The sequence below is a fragment of the Mustela nivalis genome (assembly GCF_964662115.1).
Source record: "Mustela nivalis genome assembly, chromosome: 6".
NCBI classification, from domain to species: Eukaryota; Metazoa; Chordata; class Mammalia; order Carnivora; family Mustelidae; genus Mustela; species Mustela nivalis.
The window spans coordinates 1,646,061-1,662,984 of NC_139025.1; the positions used below are offsets into that span (position 1 = coordinate 1,646,061).

A 16,924-nucleotide genomic window follows, 5' to 3' on the forward strand; every position below is an offset into this window, starting at 1 on the left:
GGGCTGGGGTGGGGGGCTTCCTGGAGCCACGCCGCCGTCTCAGCTCGCGCCACCCCGACGCCCTCCGCTCAGGGCTGTCTTCCTCGTGGAAGGACGTCGCGCGGCCGGCGCTGGCTCACACCCCGTCTCGTCCAGCCGAGGCTCCGCCGCCTTGAGTCTTCTTTTGCGGCCACGGTGACTGCCCGGCGCGACTTCCGGGTACCCCGCGGCAGCCCAGGGTTCTGGGAGGAGACCGTGGGCCCCGGCGGAGGCCGGACAGTCTCCCGCGCCCGCGGTCGCTCAGGCGCGTATCGCTTCACACACGATCGTCCTTTTTGGTGCAGTCAGGTTGCAAGTGTGTCTTCTGAGACCCCCGTGCAGCACCACGGCTTGAACACGGCCCTCGGTGGTGTTTTCCATTCTCAGGGCGGACACGCGGCGCCCCGGCCCCGCCAGGCGAGAGAAGAGGCGCCACGCAGCCCACAGGAACGTGACAGGTTCCCCACAAAGACTCAAGACACACACTCACTGGAGAGTCTCCGACAGCAGCGTGAGGACAAAAACACCGTGTGCGCCTGGCAGACTCCACGGACACACGGGATCCATGCACGGTGCCGGGGTCCCTTGATGCGGTGCTCTTGGAAAGCCACGCGGCATCACCTTGTGATGGGTAATGTCCCCTTCCCGGCGTCCTGGCGTGGGGACTGCCGAGCGCGTGCAGCCAAGGGAGCTCGCCCCAGAGGGCTGTGTACCCCCAGCACGGCTCACGCCATCACAACCCCAGAAAGATCCACGGCCTGGCCACGGGGACAGAGTGGACGAGAGGGGAATGTGCCAGACTTGAGGCAACACGCGTGCCTCTTTGTAAGATATGGACGGAAGAGATGACTCACAAGAGGACACAGAGCGCGACACCTTCCACTGGAACCTGGCCCAGCCCGCGGGGAAGCATGCGGACTCCGTCGGTGTGGAAGGAAGCTCCTGGCCTCAGGTGCGTGAGGCTCGCTCCCCACAGCGGTCATCAAGACTCGCAGCGGGAGGGAGCCCTCAAGGCCAGGCGAGGGCTGGAGGGAGGTTCCGGAACCCCACACTCTCCCACCGAGACCGCAAACGAGGGCAAAGGTTTGGGAAAAACTAAAAACTGCAGCCAGTTCCGAGGTGCTGCTCCTCTGGAGACCCGTAAGTGCCACGCACAGAACCAGAACGTCCCCTGCACACCTGGGCGGCCCGCGGCTCAACGCGCCCACGTGTCCAGCATCAGGACAGCACAGCGAACGCCAGGGTCTCGCGCCCACTTCTCGGAGCCGAGCCGACATCCCTGCAGGGGACGGGAGACGTGGGAGCCAGGCTCGCAGGCCAGAGGGGTGGGCATGTCCACGGCACTGCACGACCGCCTTCCCTGGCCGGCGGATGAGGCCACAGTCCGCGGCGGGCGGGCGCCCCTCCCCCAGGGACTGAGAGACCAACCGGTGAGCCCTGGAGAGGACAGTCGGTCCCACGCTGGCCATGGGGCTGGGAGAGGCACGGCGGCGGGGGCAGCACTGCCCAGCGCGCAGCCCAGTGGGCATCACCCGCACCGGCCTCCCTCCGGCACCCAGTCCGGCCCTGGCTGCGCCTCCCGCATGTGGGGCCCCCTCTGCCCCTGTGGGGCTTCCTCAGACGTGTCAGGGCCGCGGTGAGGGCAGCGTGCCAGGCATTACTTCTGGGTGTGGGTGAGGGTGTCTCCAGAGGAGATGGGCCCCACCGCGGCACTCGGAGCAGGTGGCGGCCCTCCGCAGAGTGGGCGGCACAGCCTGATCCCACACCTGGAAGGGCTCAAAGGCCCCATGACCCGGGCGGGGGGGTCGGGTGTGCCCACTGGAGCCTGGACGCAGGCTCCTGCCCTGACAGACACAACGCTCCTGTCCCCAGACCTTCAGGCGTGGGCTGAGCAGCCCCCGGCCTCCGCCGGCCCCCTGCAGACTTGGACGGTGCATTGTCCAGACCCCAGGTCTCCGTCACACCTTCATATGCCCATCTGCCCCAGCGGCTGTGTCTCTGCAGAACGTGGCTGAGCACAGAGCCCCTGCCCTGGCTCTCAACATGGGCACAGCTCTCCCAGCACCCCTCACCCCTGGGGACGGACGAGTCTCAGAGCGCCCACCCCAGGCTGAGCCCCGCGGGCTGGTTCTTCTTAGTCTTCCTGGTTAGGTGTGGTCACTGCCCTGCAACAGGACTGCACTGTCCACCTCCTCATCCTGGGGCCATCAGCCGCCCCACCCCTTGTCCCGGAGAGCAAGAGACACGGCGGCCACCCTGACCTGGACAGGCAGCAAGCGGAGCTCCGGCACCGGCCGCACAAAAGGAACCTGACGGTGAGGGGTGCTGGAGACCCTCCAGGGAGCCCGTTCAGCTGGGCTGTCCTGTCCTGTTCTCACGAGCCTGTGCTGCCGCAGAGTGTGGGCGGAAGGTGAGGGCTCAGAAGTTCATGTGCTTTGTGTTTCCAAGTGAACGGCCTGCGTCTGTGCTGTGCCGGGTCCCACGGGCAGGCAGAGGTGCCCCGCAGGCACGGAGGGGGACGGGGACGGAGAGGGAGGAGGCTCCGGCCAGGGGCTCCGCGGAACTGCCCAGAGGCTCGCAGCAGCCCGTTCCGTCGGGAGCACTCGCAAAGGGGCGGGGACCTGCAGACTGGACAGTGAGTGGCCCTTGGGGGTTTCCCTGCGTGTTTCTCCGTCTGGGGACCCAGACGTGTGCTGCCGTGACACGGAAGGTCTCGGCAACGAAACTGGCATGGGTACACCTCAACCCGGTCCAAGGCAGTGTGCGCGCACGGCCTCCGTGGGGAGCTGGGCCTGCAGGAGACACCTCAGGGGCCCCTGTGACATCAGAGGGCGGATGGCCCCAGCCACGCTGGGCGCCGCACCCACAGGCCCTCCCCATGTCCCCCACGGGGCCGTGGGCGGAGGAAGCTGCCGCAGCCGGAGCTCTCACTGTGTCCTCACACAGCTCTGCGTCTCAGACCTCGCGGCCTGCCGCCGGCAGGAGGGCCGGCACGGGAGCCGGACCCAGACCGTGGGGCCTGAGGGGACCCACACTGGGCACTTCAGAGAAATATTTTCCCACCAACAGGAGGGACCCCAGCATCTTCTTCCTGCAACTGGACGCTGTCCTTGAGCTGACGTCCGCATGGTTCTGTGTGGACCTTGGGACCACCCAGGGAGATGTCGCCAATCCTCCGCGACGGAGGTACACGCACAGAGCCTCCTGCCCGCCGCGGCCAGTTGGGGAAACCACCCTGGGAGGCTTGCCTCAAACTCTGAGCAAGGTGACAGATGTCCTCCAGGCCACAGTCGGACCTTCCCAGCTGGAGCCAGCCACGGCCGAGCTCTCTGTCGGAGGTTATCAGGCCGGGAGCCTTGTGAAAGGTCCTGACGTCCCAGTGGCCGCCCAGCGAGGGCTGGAGCACCACGGTGAGCCGCGAGGCCCTGCCGGGGACTCCCCGTGCCCAGACACGACTTTTCCGGGGGGCTCGGGATGGCAGCTTCGATCCTGCTTGGGGCCAGCTCCCTGGGCATCTCTGGCCAGGGAAGCCCACGTTGGGGGACGGCACACCCCAGTCTGGGGCACGGCACGGATGGCCGTCCAGCCGGTATCACGATGGGCTTTTCTCCTGGGACCCTCTGGGGACTCTTGCTGGCAGAGGATGGGGAAGGACCTGAACAGCCCAGCTCGGCTGCCACCCAAAATCAAGGGATGTGGTTCTGTCACCAATAAAGTCGTCACCGGCCTCCCAGGTAGCCCACGGGTGTCTCAGTCCACCCCGTGTCCCCAAGACCCCCTCTCAGTCCCTGCCCTGCTGTCCCAGTGCCCACCACCCTCAACCTTCTGAGGAAGCCCTCCCTGCTCCTCCCAGACCCAACCCCTCCCTGCAGGAGCGTCCCGCAGGGTCTGGCCATCCCACAAGCCCACCCCCACCTGCACAGGGACAGCCTCTGCCTGGGCTCAGCACCAGGGCCTGCACGGGGCCGGCCTCAGCAGACACGGCCTCAGGGCCTGGGAGCTCACCAGCGAGACGAGGGGCAAGAGACCGGCGGCGGCTTGTCTGCCACGTCCGGCCACCGCCGGCCGCCTCGGGAAGCCGGAGAAGGGCAGGCTGGAACACGGCCAGGTCTGCGTCTTGTTGCCAAGGTAGAGCCCAGAGAACACACACCTCAGACCACGAGCCTGCCAAATGCCCCCCGGTTCCCGGTCCTGCCGCAGCCAGAGCCCAGCTCTGTCGTGAAAACAGTGGACACTGGCCACTGGCCTCGCTGCAGGCAGGGGTCCCTCCCTCGCACCCTCCAATCTGCCCAGACGCCCTCAGGGACCGTTGCGGGAGCACATGGGCTGCTAAACTGAGTCAGGACAGAGCAGGGCCGGTGCCCCCTATGCAGGCAGTGGCCTGGGGAGGCCAGCGGAGACGGAGACAGCAGGCAGGGACCAGCACTGAGCGTTTAGATGGCACTCTGGCCAGCTCCCACTTCTGATGCAGGACGCGGGGGCCTCACGGCAAAGCAGACTCCATGAAATGTTCCCCAACTCCGCCTCCCAGCCCGAGGACGAGCGGGGGTTCCTCTGAGAAGAGGCGTCCAGGGCAAGAGTCAAACAGGCCGGGGGAGGGGGGCAGCCCGTAAGCCCCCCTCACAGCATCCCTGTTACCACGGGGCTAACCAAGGACACCCCCACAGAGACCAGGGGGACAGGATGGGCAACACTGAACCTCACCACTGCCCCCGCCCAGAAACACACTCCCCAGACAGCACCCACCCCCTGCCCCACTGGCCCTGCCCCACTGACCCTGCCCACGGGCAGGCTGGACCCCTCGCAGCCCCTCCCACACTCCACACCTCGCCTGTGGCCTTCCAGGGAGCCCCCCCCCCCGCAACCCTTCTGCTCCTGCAGCCCCCGCCCTTCCACCCTCCACTTGCCCGCGCAGGAGAGAGCACCCTGCTCCGCACCCTGCTCCACACCCGGCTCGCGGGACTCAGAGAGACCCTGCCGAGGTCACGGCCAGAGGGTGGGGCCACAGGGCCGTGCTGGGAGACGAGAGGGGGGCTGTCGCCGTGAGGAGTCCCTGAGCATCTGAGGGCCCCAGCCCCTGGCTCAGTCGCATCCTCCCAAAGCCCACCCCCAGGCAAACCCAAGCCGGGGGAGACCAGAGACACGGGAGCGGGACGCCGCAGCCTGCTGAGGGGGCCCGGTGAGCAGCCGGCCCCGCCCCGCAGAGGTTGGCAGGAAGGGGACCCAGACAGGGCCCTGCTCCGCACCCACAGCTCTGAGCCTTGCTGGGAGCGGTCAGCTCTACACACAGGCGGCAGGGACGGAGTGCCTTGTCCGCCAGCAGGGCAGGCGACCCCACGAGCGCAGGCCCGGCCACGAGCGGGACGCTCGGTGCTCAGCCAGGACTCTCACAGGGCACCCTCAGACAGCCACGTCAACGGTCTCCTGAGGCCTGAGGCCTGAGGCCGAGGGCCCGGCCCAAACGCTGTCGAGACCACCCTGGGCCAGGTGGGTGCCCAGGGCCACACCACAGGCCACAGCACTGGGCAGAGGCCAGGAGAGAAGCCGTCTGCACACGGTGTCCCAGGCTCTCGGTGGCAGGCTGGACAGCCCGAAGCGACCGCCCAGCCCCACCAGGGCGCCGAGCTGCTTGGGCTGCGCTGCTGTGGGCTCCGTGGGCTCCGTGGGCATCGGTGTCCATGCTCCTGGCCTCAGCCTACACTATCCCCCCCAGACCAAAGCCCCCCACCCCAACCCCCCACGTCCCACCCCTGGCGCTGAGGAGAGAACCAGGGCCTCAGCTGGGCAGGCCGGCGGTGCTGAAGACACCGGGACGCGGAGCCGGGTCTGGCACCTCTGCGGGTGAGGACGGTGACGCTGGGGAAGAGGGTCCCAGTGGCAGCGCAACAAGGGTCAGGCGCCCAGGAGCTGGCCCAGACCCCTGGCCGCGGCCCCTCCCAGGCCCTTCTCCCACCCACAGGGTCCAGCTGTCAGGAACAGGACTCAGGAAACACGCGGGCCGCGGCTTTGGATACAAAACTGTAAACACGAGTCTTTAAAATGACAGAGGCCTCCCTGGCCCCAAACTCTGAGCCAGAGGCCCCCCCCACGGGACCCCAAGGGACCGGACCTCCGCCCGCTCTGTCCTCTCTTCCCCCGCCCCCAGGCCCAGCACACAGCGGCCCGCGCGCTGGCGGAGCGGGGCTGCGAGCCCGCGGTCCGGGGGATTCCTGAGATGAAGAAGCGGCCGCGGTCCCCGGGGCCCTGTGGGGCGCGCGCCCCCACCCCGTCGCGGGCCGGCCGCGCGGGCCGCGTCACGTGCCCAGGGCGTCGCGCGTGGGCGAGGGCCCGTGGGGGCGGCCGGGCGGGCCGTGCAGCGGCTGCGGCGGCGGCGGCGGCGCCGAGTTGCGCTGCGGCGGCGGCGGCTGCAGCTCCAGCGCGAGCGCGGGCGGCGGGAAGTCGCGCACCTGGCGGCGGTACTCCAGGAACGTGCAGGCCTTGGTGGCCAGCGCCACCACGTTCTTGCCCACGAAGATGGCCGAGACGCGGCTGTCGCGGAAGAGCGCCATGTTGGCGGCCCGCGCCAGCACGGCCACCACGTTGACGGTGGCGAGGCTGAGCACGGGGTAGAGCATCATCTTCTGCGGCGCGATGTGCTCGCCCTGCATGCTGACCTCGCTGAGCGCCACGCAGGGCAGCACGAGCAGCAGCATGTAGCAGTAGAAGAAGGTGAGGCCCTCGGCCCACAGCGGCAGCCCGGTGCGCGGCGGCTCCCACAGGTTGGCCTGCATGTCCAGCAGGTCCAGCAGGTCCAGCGCCACCCAGAAGAGGCGGCCGCGCAGGTCTTCGCGCTTGCGGAACGTGCGCACGTACTCCATGCGGTCGAGCGCCACGAGCAGCAGGAAGAGGCCGGGCACGCACACCGACAGCAGCAGCGTCAGCGCCTTGCGCGCCACCGGGTCGGCCGCGCCCCGCCGCGCCGCCTTGTAGTTCTGGAAGATGAAGTAGAGCTTGATCTCCAGCACGAAGATGTAGAGGAACCAGAGGATCATGGCGTAGCCGCGCTTGGCCGTGCGCACCTCGGCGCCCACCCACACGGCCACGTAGCGCAGCACCAGCAGGAAGCACACGTCGCCCACCAGCACGATGATGCACACCCCGATCTTGCGCGGGCCCTGGCTCTGCTCCACCAGGTACGCGTCCATGACCGCCATGCTGCCCATGATCACCAGCGTGGTCAGGCACACGTGGCGCCGGTCCGGGGGCGGCAGCACCATGGTCGGCCGCCGGGGCCCCGGCCTGGGCGCGCCTGGCCCCCACGCGAGGCGGGACGAGGCCCTGCGGCGGCGGCGCTCAGCCCGCGGGCATGGCGCGACGGGGCCTGTCCAGCCGCTCTGCGGGCGCCACCGCTGCCGGCCGGCGAGCTCGGAACCTGGGGAGACCAGAGGGAACCGTGAGAGCGCAGTGCGGGAGCAGCCCCCGTCCCCCCCCCTCCCCGGCCCCGCGACGAGCTTCCTGCGCGGGGCGCTGCGGGCGCGCCGGGCGCCCGGGGCCTCCGTGGCACGCACGCGCCGAAGCGCACGGGGGACCGGGAGCGGGAGCGGGGCTGGAGCCTCCAGGCGGCGCTGCGGCCCCACCTGAGACCCGAGACCGGCTTCCCGCCGCCGCCAGGAAGGAAGGGGACGGAAGTGGTTTCTCTCCGCCGCGCGCGCGCCCGGCCCCGCCGGCTCGTCCCTGCTGGGCCCGCGCCGCCGGCCCTCCGGCGTCCTCTCCCCACCCCCACCCCGGGCGCCTCGCCGGGCGGGGAGGCGGGCCCGCGGCCTCAGCTCTGCGCGCTCAGGGAGCGCCGGAGGCCCGCGGAGGCCCAGGCCCAGGCCCCATCCCGGGCGCGGCGCCCACGCTCGCGGCCTGTTTTCGGGTCCAGGACTGAGGATCGTCCTCTCGCACCAGCTTCCCTACCCGTGCCTGGCATCTCTTCTCCCTGCCTCGGCCGACCCAGTCCCCCCTACACACCTGCCCACCCTCCCCGGGCCGTGGGGATCCTTCCCAGACCCGCTCCCGCCAGGGCTCCCTTCGCCTCCCGAGGCTCGCGTCCCGGCCGCATCTCCCACCAGGTGCACGGCCCCGCTCCCGGGAAGGACCCTCCCCTGCACCCTTGGGGCCTTCTCAAGACGCCCGCCCTCGGCGGTCGCCCCCCCCCCACCTTCTCTGGACGGTGCAGCCCCCTGCACCTCTCGGAGCCTAGGCACAGGCTGTCGTGACAGTGCTGGTCCGAGTCCCAGAGCAGCCCAGGGCCCCACATCTGGGCCCGACGCCCACTCCCTCTGACGGACGCCACAGACGCCCCTGCACTCACTTCCAGCCCCTCACCCTGCCACCTCCTTCCGCGGACCCCGGGTCCTGGGCTCTGTGTACTGCCCCGTCTAGACAAGGACGTAAAATTTAATGTCACCCGTGACTGTGAGGCGAGCGCTCTGCCTGCCCCTGGTGCCACCACTGCCCCCAAGACTGGGGAAGGAGGACCTCCAAAGCGGCACGTCCACGCCGACCTCGGCTAGGCTGCTGCCCCACCCAGGACCCGCTCCGGGGACCCTGCGGCCACACACACAGAGGACCCCCCACCGGAGTTCAGACTCCTCCAGGGGAGGGGTCGGGGGAAGGGGAAGGGGGCGAGGAGCCGCACAGGCCCGGGAGCTACTGCTCTCGCCCACACACCCACCCGGTTTCTCCCACCAGGTGGAAGCCCCCTCCCGCCGGGCCGCCCCTGGCCGCAGCAGCCCTCCTGCCGGCCGAGCAGCCCGAGAGCCGCGGCACCGCGCGTCCCTCCCGAACTGCTCCCGTTCCCTCTTAGCCACCGGTCAGACCCGGGCTGAGGAGGCCGGGACAGACCCCATCCCCAGGGGAGCTCGCAGGGGGAGCCCCCCGCCCCTGCCCCAGGAAGCCAGGGCCTCCCTGCCCCTCCCGCGCACCCTTCCCGGCCTCTCCCTGGGGACCTGGCCCCGGGGCCTCCCTGCCGTGGCTGTCCTGGCCCGGCCCTGCGGTCCCCCGCATGCCCCCGACCCGCCCCCTCCCCCAACCACCTTCGCGGTGCCCACGGGTAGGGGCCGGCAGGAAGGGGCCGCCAGCCCCGACCAGACCGAGGCCGTTCCCGGCAGGCTGCGTCTCCGCCCTCCCGCCCGCGCCCCCCGCGGCCCCGCGCCCCCGCGCCCCCGGCCCGCCCTGCGGCGTCGCTGCGCTTCCCGGCCCCTGCGCCCGGGCCCCCGCCCGCCCCGCTCCCGCCGGCGGCCCCGCAACTACCCACCGCCGGCCCGCGGAGCCTCCGCGCCGGGCCGAGGCCGCGCTCCCTCCGCTCTGCTCGCTCCCCTCGCTCCGCGGCGCGGCCCCCACCAGAGGCCCCGCCCCCGCTCGAGGCCCCGCCCCACGCGGTGGGGGTCCCGGCGCCCCGCCCCCCCGCCGCGCCCGTTGCCACGACGACAGCCCCGCGCCGCGGCGGTGCCCAGGACCGGTGGCCCTGGGGAGCCAGACCCCGCCAGACCCGCGCGCCACCCCCGGGAAGCCTCTGCACCTTGCTTCACCCCGCAGCCGGGGCCGGTCGCCCCGCGGGCCCTCAGTCCCGGTCACGCTCTGAAACCCCACTGCAGGCGTCCCCGGGCGGCCCACCGGTGTGACCCCACTCACCTTGGACAGACAGCCTGGGGACCCCGTTCCCTGCCGCAGAACTGGTCCCGGCGTGGGGCCGGGCTGACCATCGGCCCTCTGCAAATGGCCTGTGCAGACAGAAAAGAGCGGTGGGCCTCTGGGCGCCAGGCCCCAAAGACGCCCAGCCTCTCTGGGCTCCTGCTGAGGGTGGACGACGGGGTGGTGGACAGCCCTCATCTTCAGCCTTCCTGGGCACGCTTCCCCCAACCTCAGCCTGTCCAGCCTGAGCCCCCACACCCACACCCCCCCACACACCCACACCCCCGCCTGTCAGCCCTCAGGGTGGAGGGGTGCAGCTGCTGCTCTCCCCAGAGCTGCTCCCACATGCCTCCATCCCCCCATCTGCCAGAGGAGGTGTAGGGTCGCCCAGGGTCCTCCTGATGCACAGGGTAAAGCCTGACCCCCCCCCCCCGGGCCCGCTGACACTGAGGACTTGAGTGGTTCCTGGTCTGTGCCTTCTCTCCACACTAGGGGCCACAGGAACATCTCAGTGCCCATGGGAGGCAAGGGTAACTGACCGCCATGGCCATCCAGGAGCAGCAGGGCTGAGGTGCGGTGACAAGTTCGAACCCTCGGGTCAGCTGACTGGGACACTTCCCTGCCTCTGCGCCCTGCGAGGGGCCCAGACCTCATCATTGTTCATCTTCCCCAGGGAGGCCTCCAGAAGCCCCTGGCCTAGAGGGACAAAGGGCCTGTACTGAAAGGTCCACCCGTGCAGCATGCGGGGAGGAGGCTTGGGGCATACAGGTCCCCCGCCCGGGGCAGTGGGCAACACCAGCTGCCCCCTCGTCCCCCGCAGAGCCACCCTGGCAGGCCCAGGAGGCAGAGGAGGAGCGGGCAGCAGAGGGAGAGAGCTCGAAGCGCCTCCCTGCGGCCTCCACTCTGGGCGCGGCTAAGCCCATCTCAGCAGGCTCTCTCCCTCTGCCCTCCCCCACACCCCCAAGGCACGCTCAGAAAGCCCCATCTTTGGCCCCAGACCTGCAAGGCTGCCTGGGCGCCCCCACCACCCCAGCACCCTGTTCTTGCCTCCGGTTAGGGAACACCCAGGCCTATGAAAGCTGGCCTGTGTGTGTGCTGACCTCACTGGTGCTCGCCCCCTGGCTCTGTGTTTCCATCTCCTCCAGGGGCAGGGGTGGGAGTGGGAGCGGAGGTGGAGGCGGTGGGACCTGGAGCTGTGGCCCTTGAGGGCAGGCCCAGAGCCCTTGGGGTTGGGACCTTGGGCAGGGCTTAGCCTTCCTCAGCTTGTGGATGCAGCACGCCCATCTGCCTTGACCTCATGGGGCCTTTTCCGCGTCGTGAGGACACGGGTCCTGTGGGAAGGGCCCCCCAGGAGCTCATCTTCACTTGACCGCATCTGCAAAGCCCTTTGGCTTTGTTTCCAAACAAGGGCACCTTTGGACATGCCAGGGCAGAGGACTTGAACGTCCCTTTTGTGGGACCCAGTTCAGCCCAGAAACGCTTTCCCAGCGTGGGGGTCTGTCTGCCCTCACTGCCGTGCCTCCCCAGCCCCTAGGCCTGGCAGTAAGGCCCCCTCCCCACCAGCACCAGTCCTGCCAGCCCCCCAGCCACGTCCCTCATGAAAGCCCCTCGTGGCCTAACTGGGCTTGGTCCCCCACCGCGCACACTGTCTTGGCGGCCACCCTAGCCACAGCCCCTCCCCACTGGCCGTGGCTCCCTGTGGCGATGGGGACAGCTCCATGCCTGGCCCACCCGGAAGTGCTGAGGAAGCTGAACCCGGTCCAGAGCGAGCGTGGGGGCCTCATGGCGCCCGGATTCCCTTAGGAGACAGGAACTCCACGTTCCCAGTGGCTGTACCATACAAGCTGAGTGCGGGTCATCAAGCCCTTGGAAGGCCAGGGCGACAGCAGCTCGGCCTAGCGGGCTGTGGTGTCGGGCCCTGAGGTGGCTGCAGGTGCCTACCCAAGGCCTCCCCGCCGGTGCCCAACAGATGCACGGGGAGCCGCTCAGGGAGGGATCTCCAGGCGGCCCCTGGGCGCCCCAAACCCAACAGGCCGGGGCACTGGGTCCCAGGAGCGAGCCAGCAGGAAGAGATTGGGGCCAACAGAGCCTGGAGGTGCCAGGCGGGGTCCGGACAGGGCCCTGGAAACCCCGGGTGCCACAGGCAAGACAGGGAAGCAGCACGAAGCAGATACGCCAGGGCTGAGCAACGGCAAAAAGGCCGTCCCGAGCGAGCGTGGAGAGCCGAGGGGAGCCCGGGGCACCCGGGGACAGGGCCGCCTGGAGGGCAGGGGTGGGGGCCGCTGAGATGAGGAGGAGGAGAGGGGTGGTGGGAAGCTCTTACCCCGCGTGCCTTGGAAGCCCAGGGCCCCGACCAAGGCCCAGCGGCCTCCGAGGAGGTGGCAGAGGCCGGTCTGTATCCACCTCCAAACCCAGAAACAAAGCCGACCGCTAGCCGAGGACCGAGCTGCAGACCTCATGGGATCTTTGTCTGTGGAGAAAACCAGACTCTGACCCGCGGTCGGAGGGAGGGCGCCTGGGAGCTGACTTCTCGGCTGCGGCCAACGATGGGGTGGCGTGTTCCCTGCCCTGGAAGAGAAAAGGCTGTGTGGGCGGCGTGAGGGCCCAGAGACGTCCGCGTACTAACCCCCGCACCTGGGAGGGGGACGCTCCGCTCCGCAGCCGGAGGGACCCCGCGGGGTGACGGGGTGCCCAGGCCTCCAGACGGGAGATGGTCCCGGCCGCGGCAGAGACGGCGCGGGGAGCCGGAGGCCGGGCGGGGGCCCCGAGGGCCCCGAGGGCCGTGGCGCACAGGGAGGACCGAGCCCCTGGACGTCCGCCGAGGCAGAAGGAGCCCGGGCGAAGTGTTCAGTCCGCGAGGGACTGCGAGGGAGGAGCCGCCGCGGAAATGCGAAAACCGTCTCAGAGGGCAGATCTGAGCAGGGACAGACCCATGGTCACAGCCGACGGGAGCTGAACGTTCCCACGGAAGGGCCAAGAGGGCCCGACTGATTCGGGCGGGAGGGGCACGAGGGAGGAGGGGACAGGCGTCCGCTCACACTCGCGGAGGCAGCCTGGCGCGCAGGAGGGCGGCGCGGTGGGCGTGGTGGGCCCCCGCCGGCTCAGGAGCGCCCGCCCTGGCGTGGTAGGACACGAGCAGCCCGGCAGCCACGCTCCGCTCCCAGCGGCCTCCCACACGCAAGTGCGGGTCAGGAGCAGCCCCGTGGCGAGGGCATCGGAGCGGCCGAACCCAGCCCAGGGCTCAGGTGCGGGACTCCTCACACCCTGGGTTCCCTTTCTGGGCGCCTCGGGGCAGACACAGCCCGCCCTGCCTCTCCCACCCAGCACAGCCAGGAGAAGACGGTGGTTTGTGGAGCCCGTGGGGACTCTGAAAAGTGCCTCGGAGCAGGCAGACCCCAGGCGAGTCTCAGGACCTTCCCGTGTCCTGTGGCCTGGCCGTGGTCCGGCCTGAACGCCAGAACAGGGGTGGGGACCTGCACAGGGAATGCTCCAGGGAAGCCCTCCAGTGTGGCCGTGGCAGGAACAAAAGGGGCGTCCTGAAGCCCTCAGAGATCGGGACAGCTCCGGGCAGAGGGTCTGGGGTCCGTCACACCTGCCCCCGGGCGACCCCACCCAGCCTGCCTAGCAGACACGGGCCTCCCTGGGGAAGAGCTTCCCGTCCTGCGGGAGGAGAGTGGTCCCCAGAGGGAGGGACACTCTTGCCTGAAGGGAAGGGGAGAGAGCCAAGCCCCACTCTCTGTCTCCAGTGTGGGGGCGGGGACTGAAGCCTCACTGGGAAGGGGGTCCCAGGGACCCAGAAATTCCTGGAGAGGAAGACTCCAGGAAGCATCCCGGTGAAGTCGGCTTCACGAGTCTTCTGGGCTTGCCCCAAGCCGTGCGTGCTGAGTCTGCTCGCAAAGCCACAGGACGGACCACGGCCCCGTCCCATGCGGGCCACTGGGTCGTCCTCACACAGGAGGATCCAAGGACCACTGTAAAGGCTTTGAAAAGAGGCTGAGTCGACCGTGTGCCCAAACCGTATGGACATTCAGGGGGCGCCGGGGTGGCTCAGCGGGCTGGGCGTCTGCCTTCGGCTCGGGTCATGACCCCAGGTCCTGGGATCGAGTCTGGCCACAGGCTCCGTGCTCAGCGGGCAGCCTGCTTCTCCCCCTGCCTGACGCGTCCCCTGCCTGTGTGTGCACACTCTCTCCATCCAATAATGAAATAAAATCTTCTCAAAAATCAACATTCTCAGTGGGATTTTCAGAAGACCAGGTGCTCCTAACATAATACTTGAATGTGCGAGATGCGATCCAACATGATTCTGCGTGTGAAGAACCAGGAAAACCCAGCCCAAAGGGAAAAAAAGTCTACAGCCACCAGGGCCAACGTGACGAAACCCTCAACAAAATATTAGCAAACAGAATCAATGACCGTAACAAAATGGGGCCCAGCCGCGTGGCCTGTGGCCCAGGAAGGCAAGGCCGGCTCGATCCAGGAAAACCGACCGGCGGGACCGGCCGCATCACCCGGCCAAAGCAGAAAGCACGCGATCCGAGCAGTCGCCAGCGAGAACGCCTCCGACCGATCGCAGCACCAGCCTGTCCGAAGCACTCCGAGCAAGCCGGGCCCAGAAGGCGTCCCTCGTGTAATACCCGTGCCCACCAGTCAGGGGCCACGATGCGCGGGCATCCTCCAGACCGGTCGTGATCGCAGGGAACGGACGGAGGAACGCTTGGATGCAGGACTCGGGAGCCGTGGCCGCCAGACGCACGCAGGAGCCAGGCCCGGTCGTGGAGCCATGAGGGACGTGGGGAAGTCTGCGTGGCCTCCGCCAACGAGACGGGGACGCCGGGCCCCGGGGGCTCCCTCGTTCTGAACGTGGAGCGGAGGCCACGTAGGAGAAAGGCCTTTGGCTTCGGGAGCATTCGGAGGCGTCCAGGGAACGGGCATGTGTCGGCCTGCTGTGCACGGTGGAGCCAACACGGGAACGTCTGTGCACCACACCTGTTCCACGGGGCATGGGCGACGTGCGTGTGGAGACCGAGGACGAAGGGTCTGGGTGCGGGCACGTGGACGGTGTGGGCCCCACTTCTGCAGGCTTTTTATTTGCAATTATCTCTTAAACGTAATTCACATTAACAGAGTAAACAAAAAAATAAGGTTCCATCCCAGACACAGAAGACACATGTAAGAGACTTCAGTCACGGTTCGTGATGTAGTAAAAGGACGAGGGACAGAAGGGGACGTTTTGATCGGACAGATGCGTCTGCGAGAGCGGGAAGCATCGTCTGCGAGACCGGAGCGCGCGGCGGCGGCTCGGCGCTGTGCTGGAAGCTCCGGGAACAGCGCTTCTCTCCAGAGGAGTCAGAGCTGCAGATGCAGAGATGAGACGGTCAGCACTCTTGCCGGGGACACCCGTGTGCTCAGAGGAAGTCCAGAGCCCCGAGGGCACGTGCCGCGGTCCGAGCGCGAGCCGAGCGAGGCTGCCTCTGCCCGTGTGTGCGCAGAAGCCCGTGCCTTCCTGCAGCTTCCAGCAGGGTCGGAAAGACGTGTGTCCCCGCACACGTGTCCCCTGCAGGCGTGCACGCGCTCCTGCGATGCCTCTGTCCAGAAGACGTCCGCAAGAGCCACGTGAGCGGGTGGGGACGGTCACACACGGGAGGATGGGGAAGATGACGCCGCTGCGTCCCCGCAGTGCCCACCAGAAGCCGACAGTTCTTCCCGGTGTCTTGCAAACATGACGAAATGAGTCAGGAACCGCGAAGGGCTGAGAAGGCTCCAAACCTCGGTCCAGGGGGCACCTGGAGGCACCGCCGGTGACACGTCCGGCTCGTGATCTCGGGTCGTGAGTTCAAGCCCTGCGTTGGGCTCCACGGCACGGACCCAGCTTAGAGAAAACCACCACAAGGAAAGCTTCATGGGGTAGAGCAGGACGACAGACGGCGGAGACCAGTCACGAGGCCTGAGTCATTACCCCGCGTGGCATTCACGGAGGGTCGGGGGAGAGCGGGGTCGGGGGGCGTGGGGAGCAGGGACTACCGGGACCCAAGCCCCAGCGGGCCGGTGAGAAGGCCGACTGCTGGCGGGCGGAGGGACGGAGCGCGGAGAGCCTGCGCCTGCGGTAAGAGTAAGGACTTCCCGGGGCGGAGGGGCACGGGGGAAACACCCACAGGCACTTCCCAAAGGGTCGGGCACGAGATGGCCAGCGTCTTGCCATCGGTGGGGCCGCAGCGAGACCCCAGGATACAGCACGGGGCTCGGCTGCAGGACCCAGCACCCGCTGCGGGGGGAGGGCTGCCCGCTGTGTGCACACGAGCCACGGACGGCCCCAGAAGGCGCTGGAAACGAACGGCCCCACGTGCCCCAGAGCAGAGGAGGCCGAGGAGCTGAGGACGTTCCGTGCAGCGGTGAGGGCGTGACGTTCACACACACGTCCCTGGGGGAGAAGTCCGGCCCAGGACACGGCACGTGGGACCTCCGGAAGCTCAGGAACAGGACAGAGCTAAGGTACAGCACCGACGGGCGCGCTTGGGTGTCAGCCACGCGGAAAAGCGCTCCAGCTCCGTGGCCCGTGGCCCGTGGTCGACTCCCTGCCCCTCGTGGGGCTTCCAGGGGCGTCCACTGCGCTCAGCACCAAGTACTTGCTGCCTTCCGTACGCGCGTCGGCCGTCATTCCCGGTGGGGCGCTGCAAGGGAGAATGAACCGAAAACGAGAGAAGACGATGAATTACACGTTTTCTGAAAGCGTCTGTTTATTCATTTGAGACGAGCAGGGGAGCGGCCGGCGGAGGGAGGGGAAGCAGCTCCCCGCCGAGCAGAGAGCCCGCCAGGGGGCTCGATCCCAGGACCCTGAGACCACGACCCCGGCCGAAGGCAGACGCTTCACTGACTGAGCCCCCCGGGCGCCCGTGGGTAAAACATTTTTAAGTATTAAAGGAAAGTGACCGGGTGCCTGGCCGGCCCTGGTGGGGGGACACACAGATCTAGATCTCGGGGTCATGAGTTCGAGCCCTGTGTAGGGGGCACAGATTTCGTGAACATAAAATACTTGTTTGAATGATAATAATAAAGGAAAATAACTATGAACCCGCAATTTTATGTGCAAGCGAGTTTTCCTTCACACGGGGAGCGTGACAGACGTGTTCTCGGGCACAAAGGGGCTCCGAAAGTTTGTCCCAACTGGACTCCTTGAACGTGTGTTTGGATTCAAAGCAGAAACAGGCCTAAGCGACTCCTCCAGCGATCGCACAGTGAGGGTAGCTGCAGC

At 68.4% G+C, this 16,924-nt stretch overlaps 1 protein-coding gene across 1 annotated transcript; it reads right to left on the bottom strand.

The window, feature by feature from the left end:
- Nucleotides 1-6,023: 6,023 nt before the first annotated feature.
- TMEM121 (transmembrane protein 121) lies at nt 6,024-9,389 on the bottom strand. Its single transcript, XM_082737351.1, has 2 exons — nt 9,299-9,389; nt 6,024-7,429 (listed from the first exon to the last, which is right to left on the bottom strand). Exon 2 carries the CDS (start codon nt 7,272-7,274, stop codon nt 6,312-6,314), a length of 963 nt encoding a protein of 320 aa, XP_082593477.1. The 5' UTR covers nt 7,275-7,429; nt 9,299-9,389; the 3' UTR covers nt 6,024-6,311.
- Nucleotides 9,390-16,924: the final 7,535 nt, after the last annotated feature.

What these genes read in the sequence shown, in the direction of transcription:
- TMEM121 (XM_082737351.1), bottom strand. Translation starts at nt 7,274, where the DNA reads ATGGTGCTGCCGCCCCCGGACCGGCGCCACGTGTGCCTGACCACGCTG.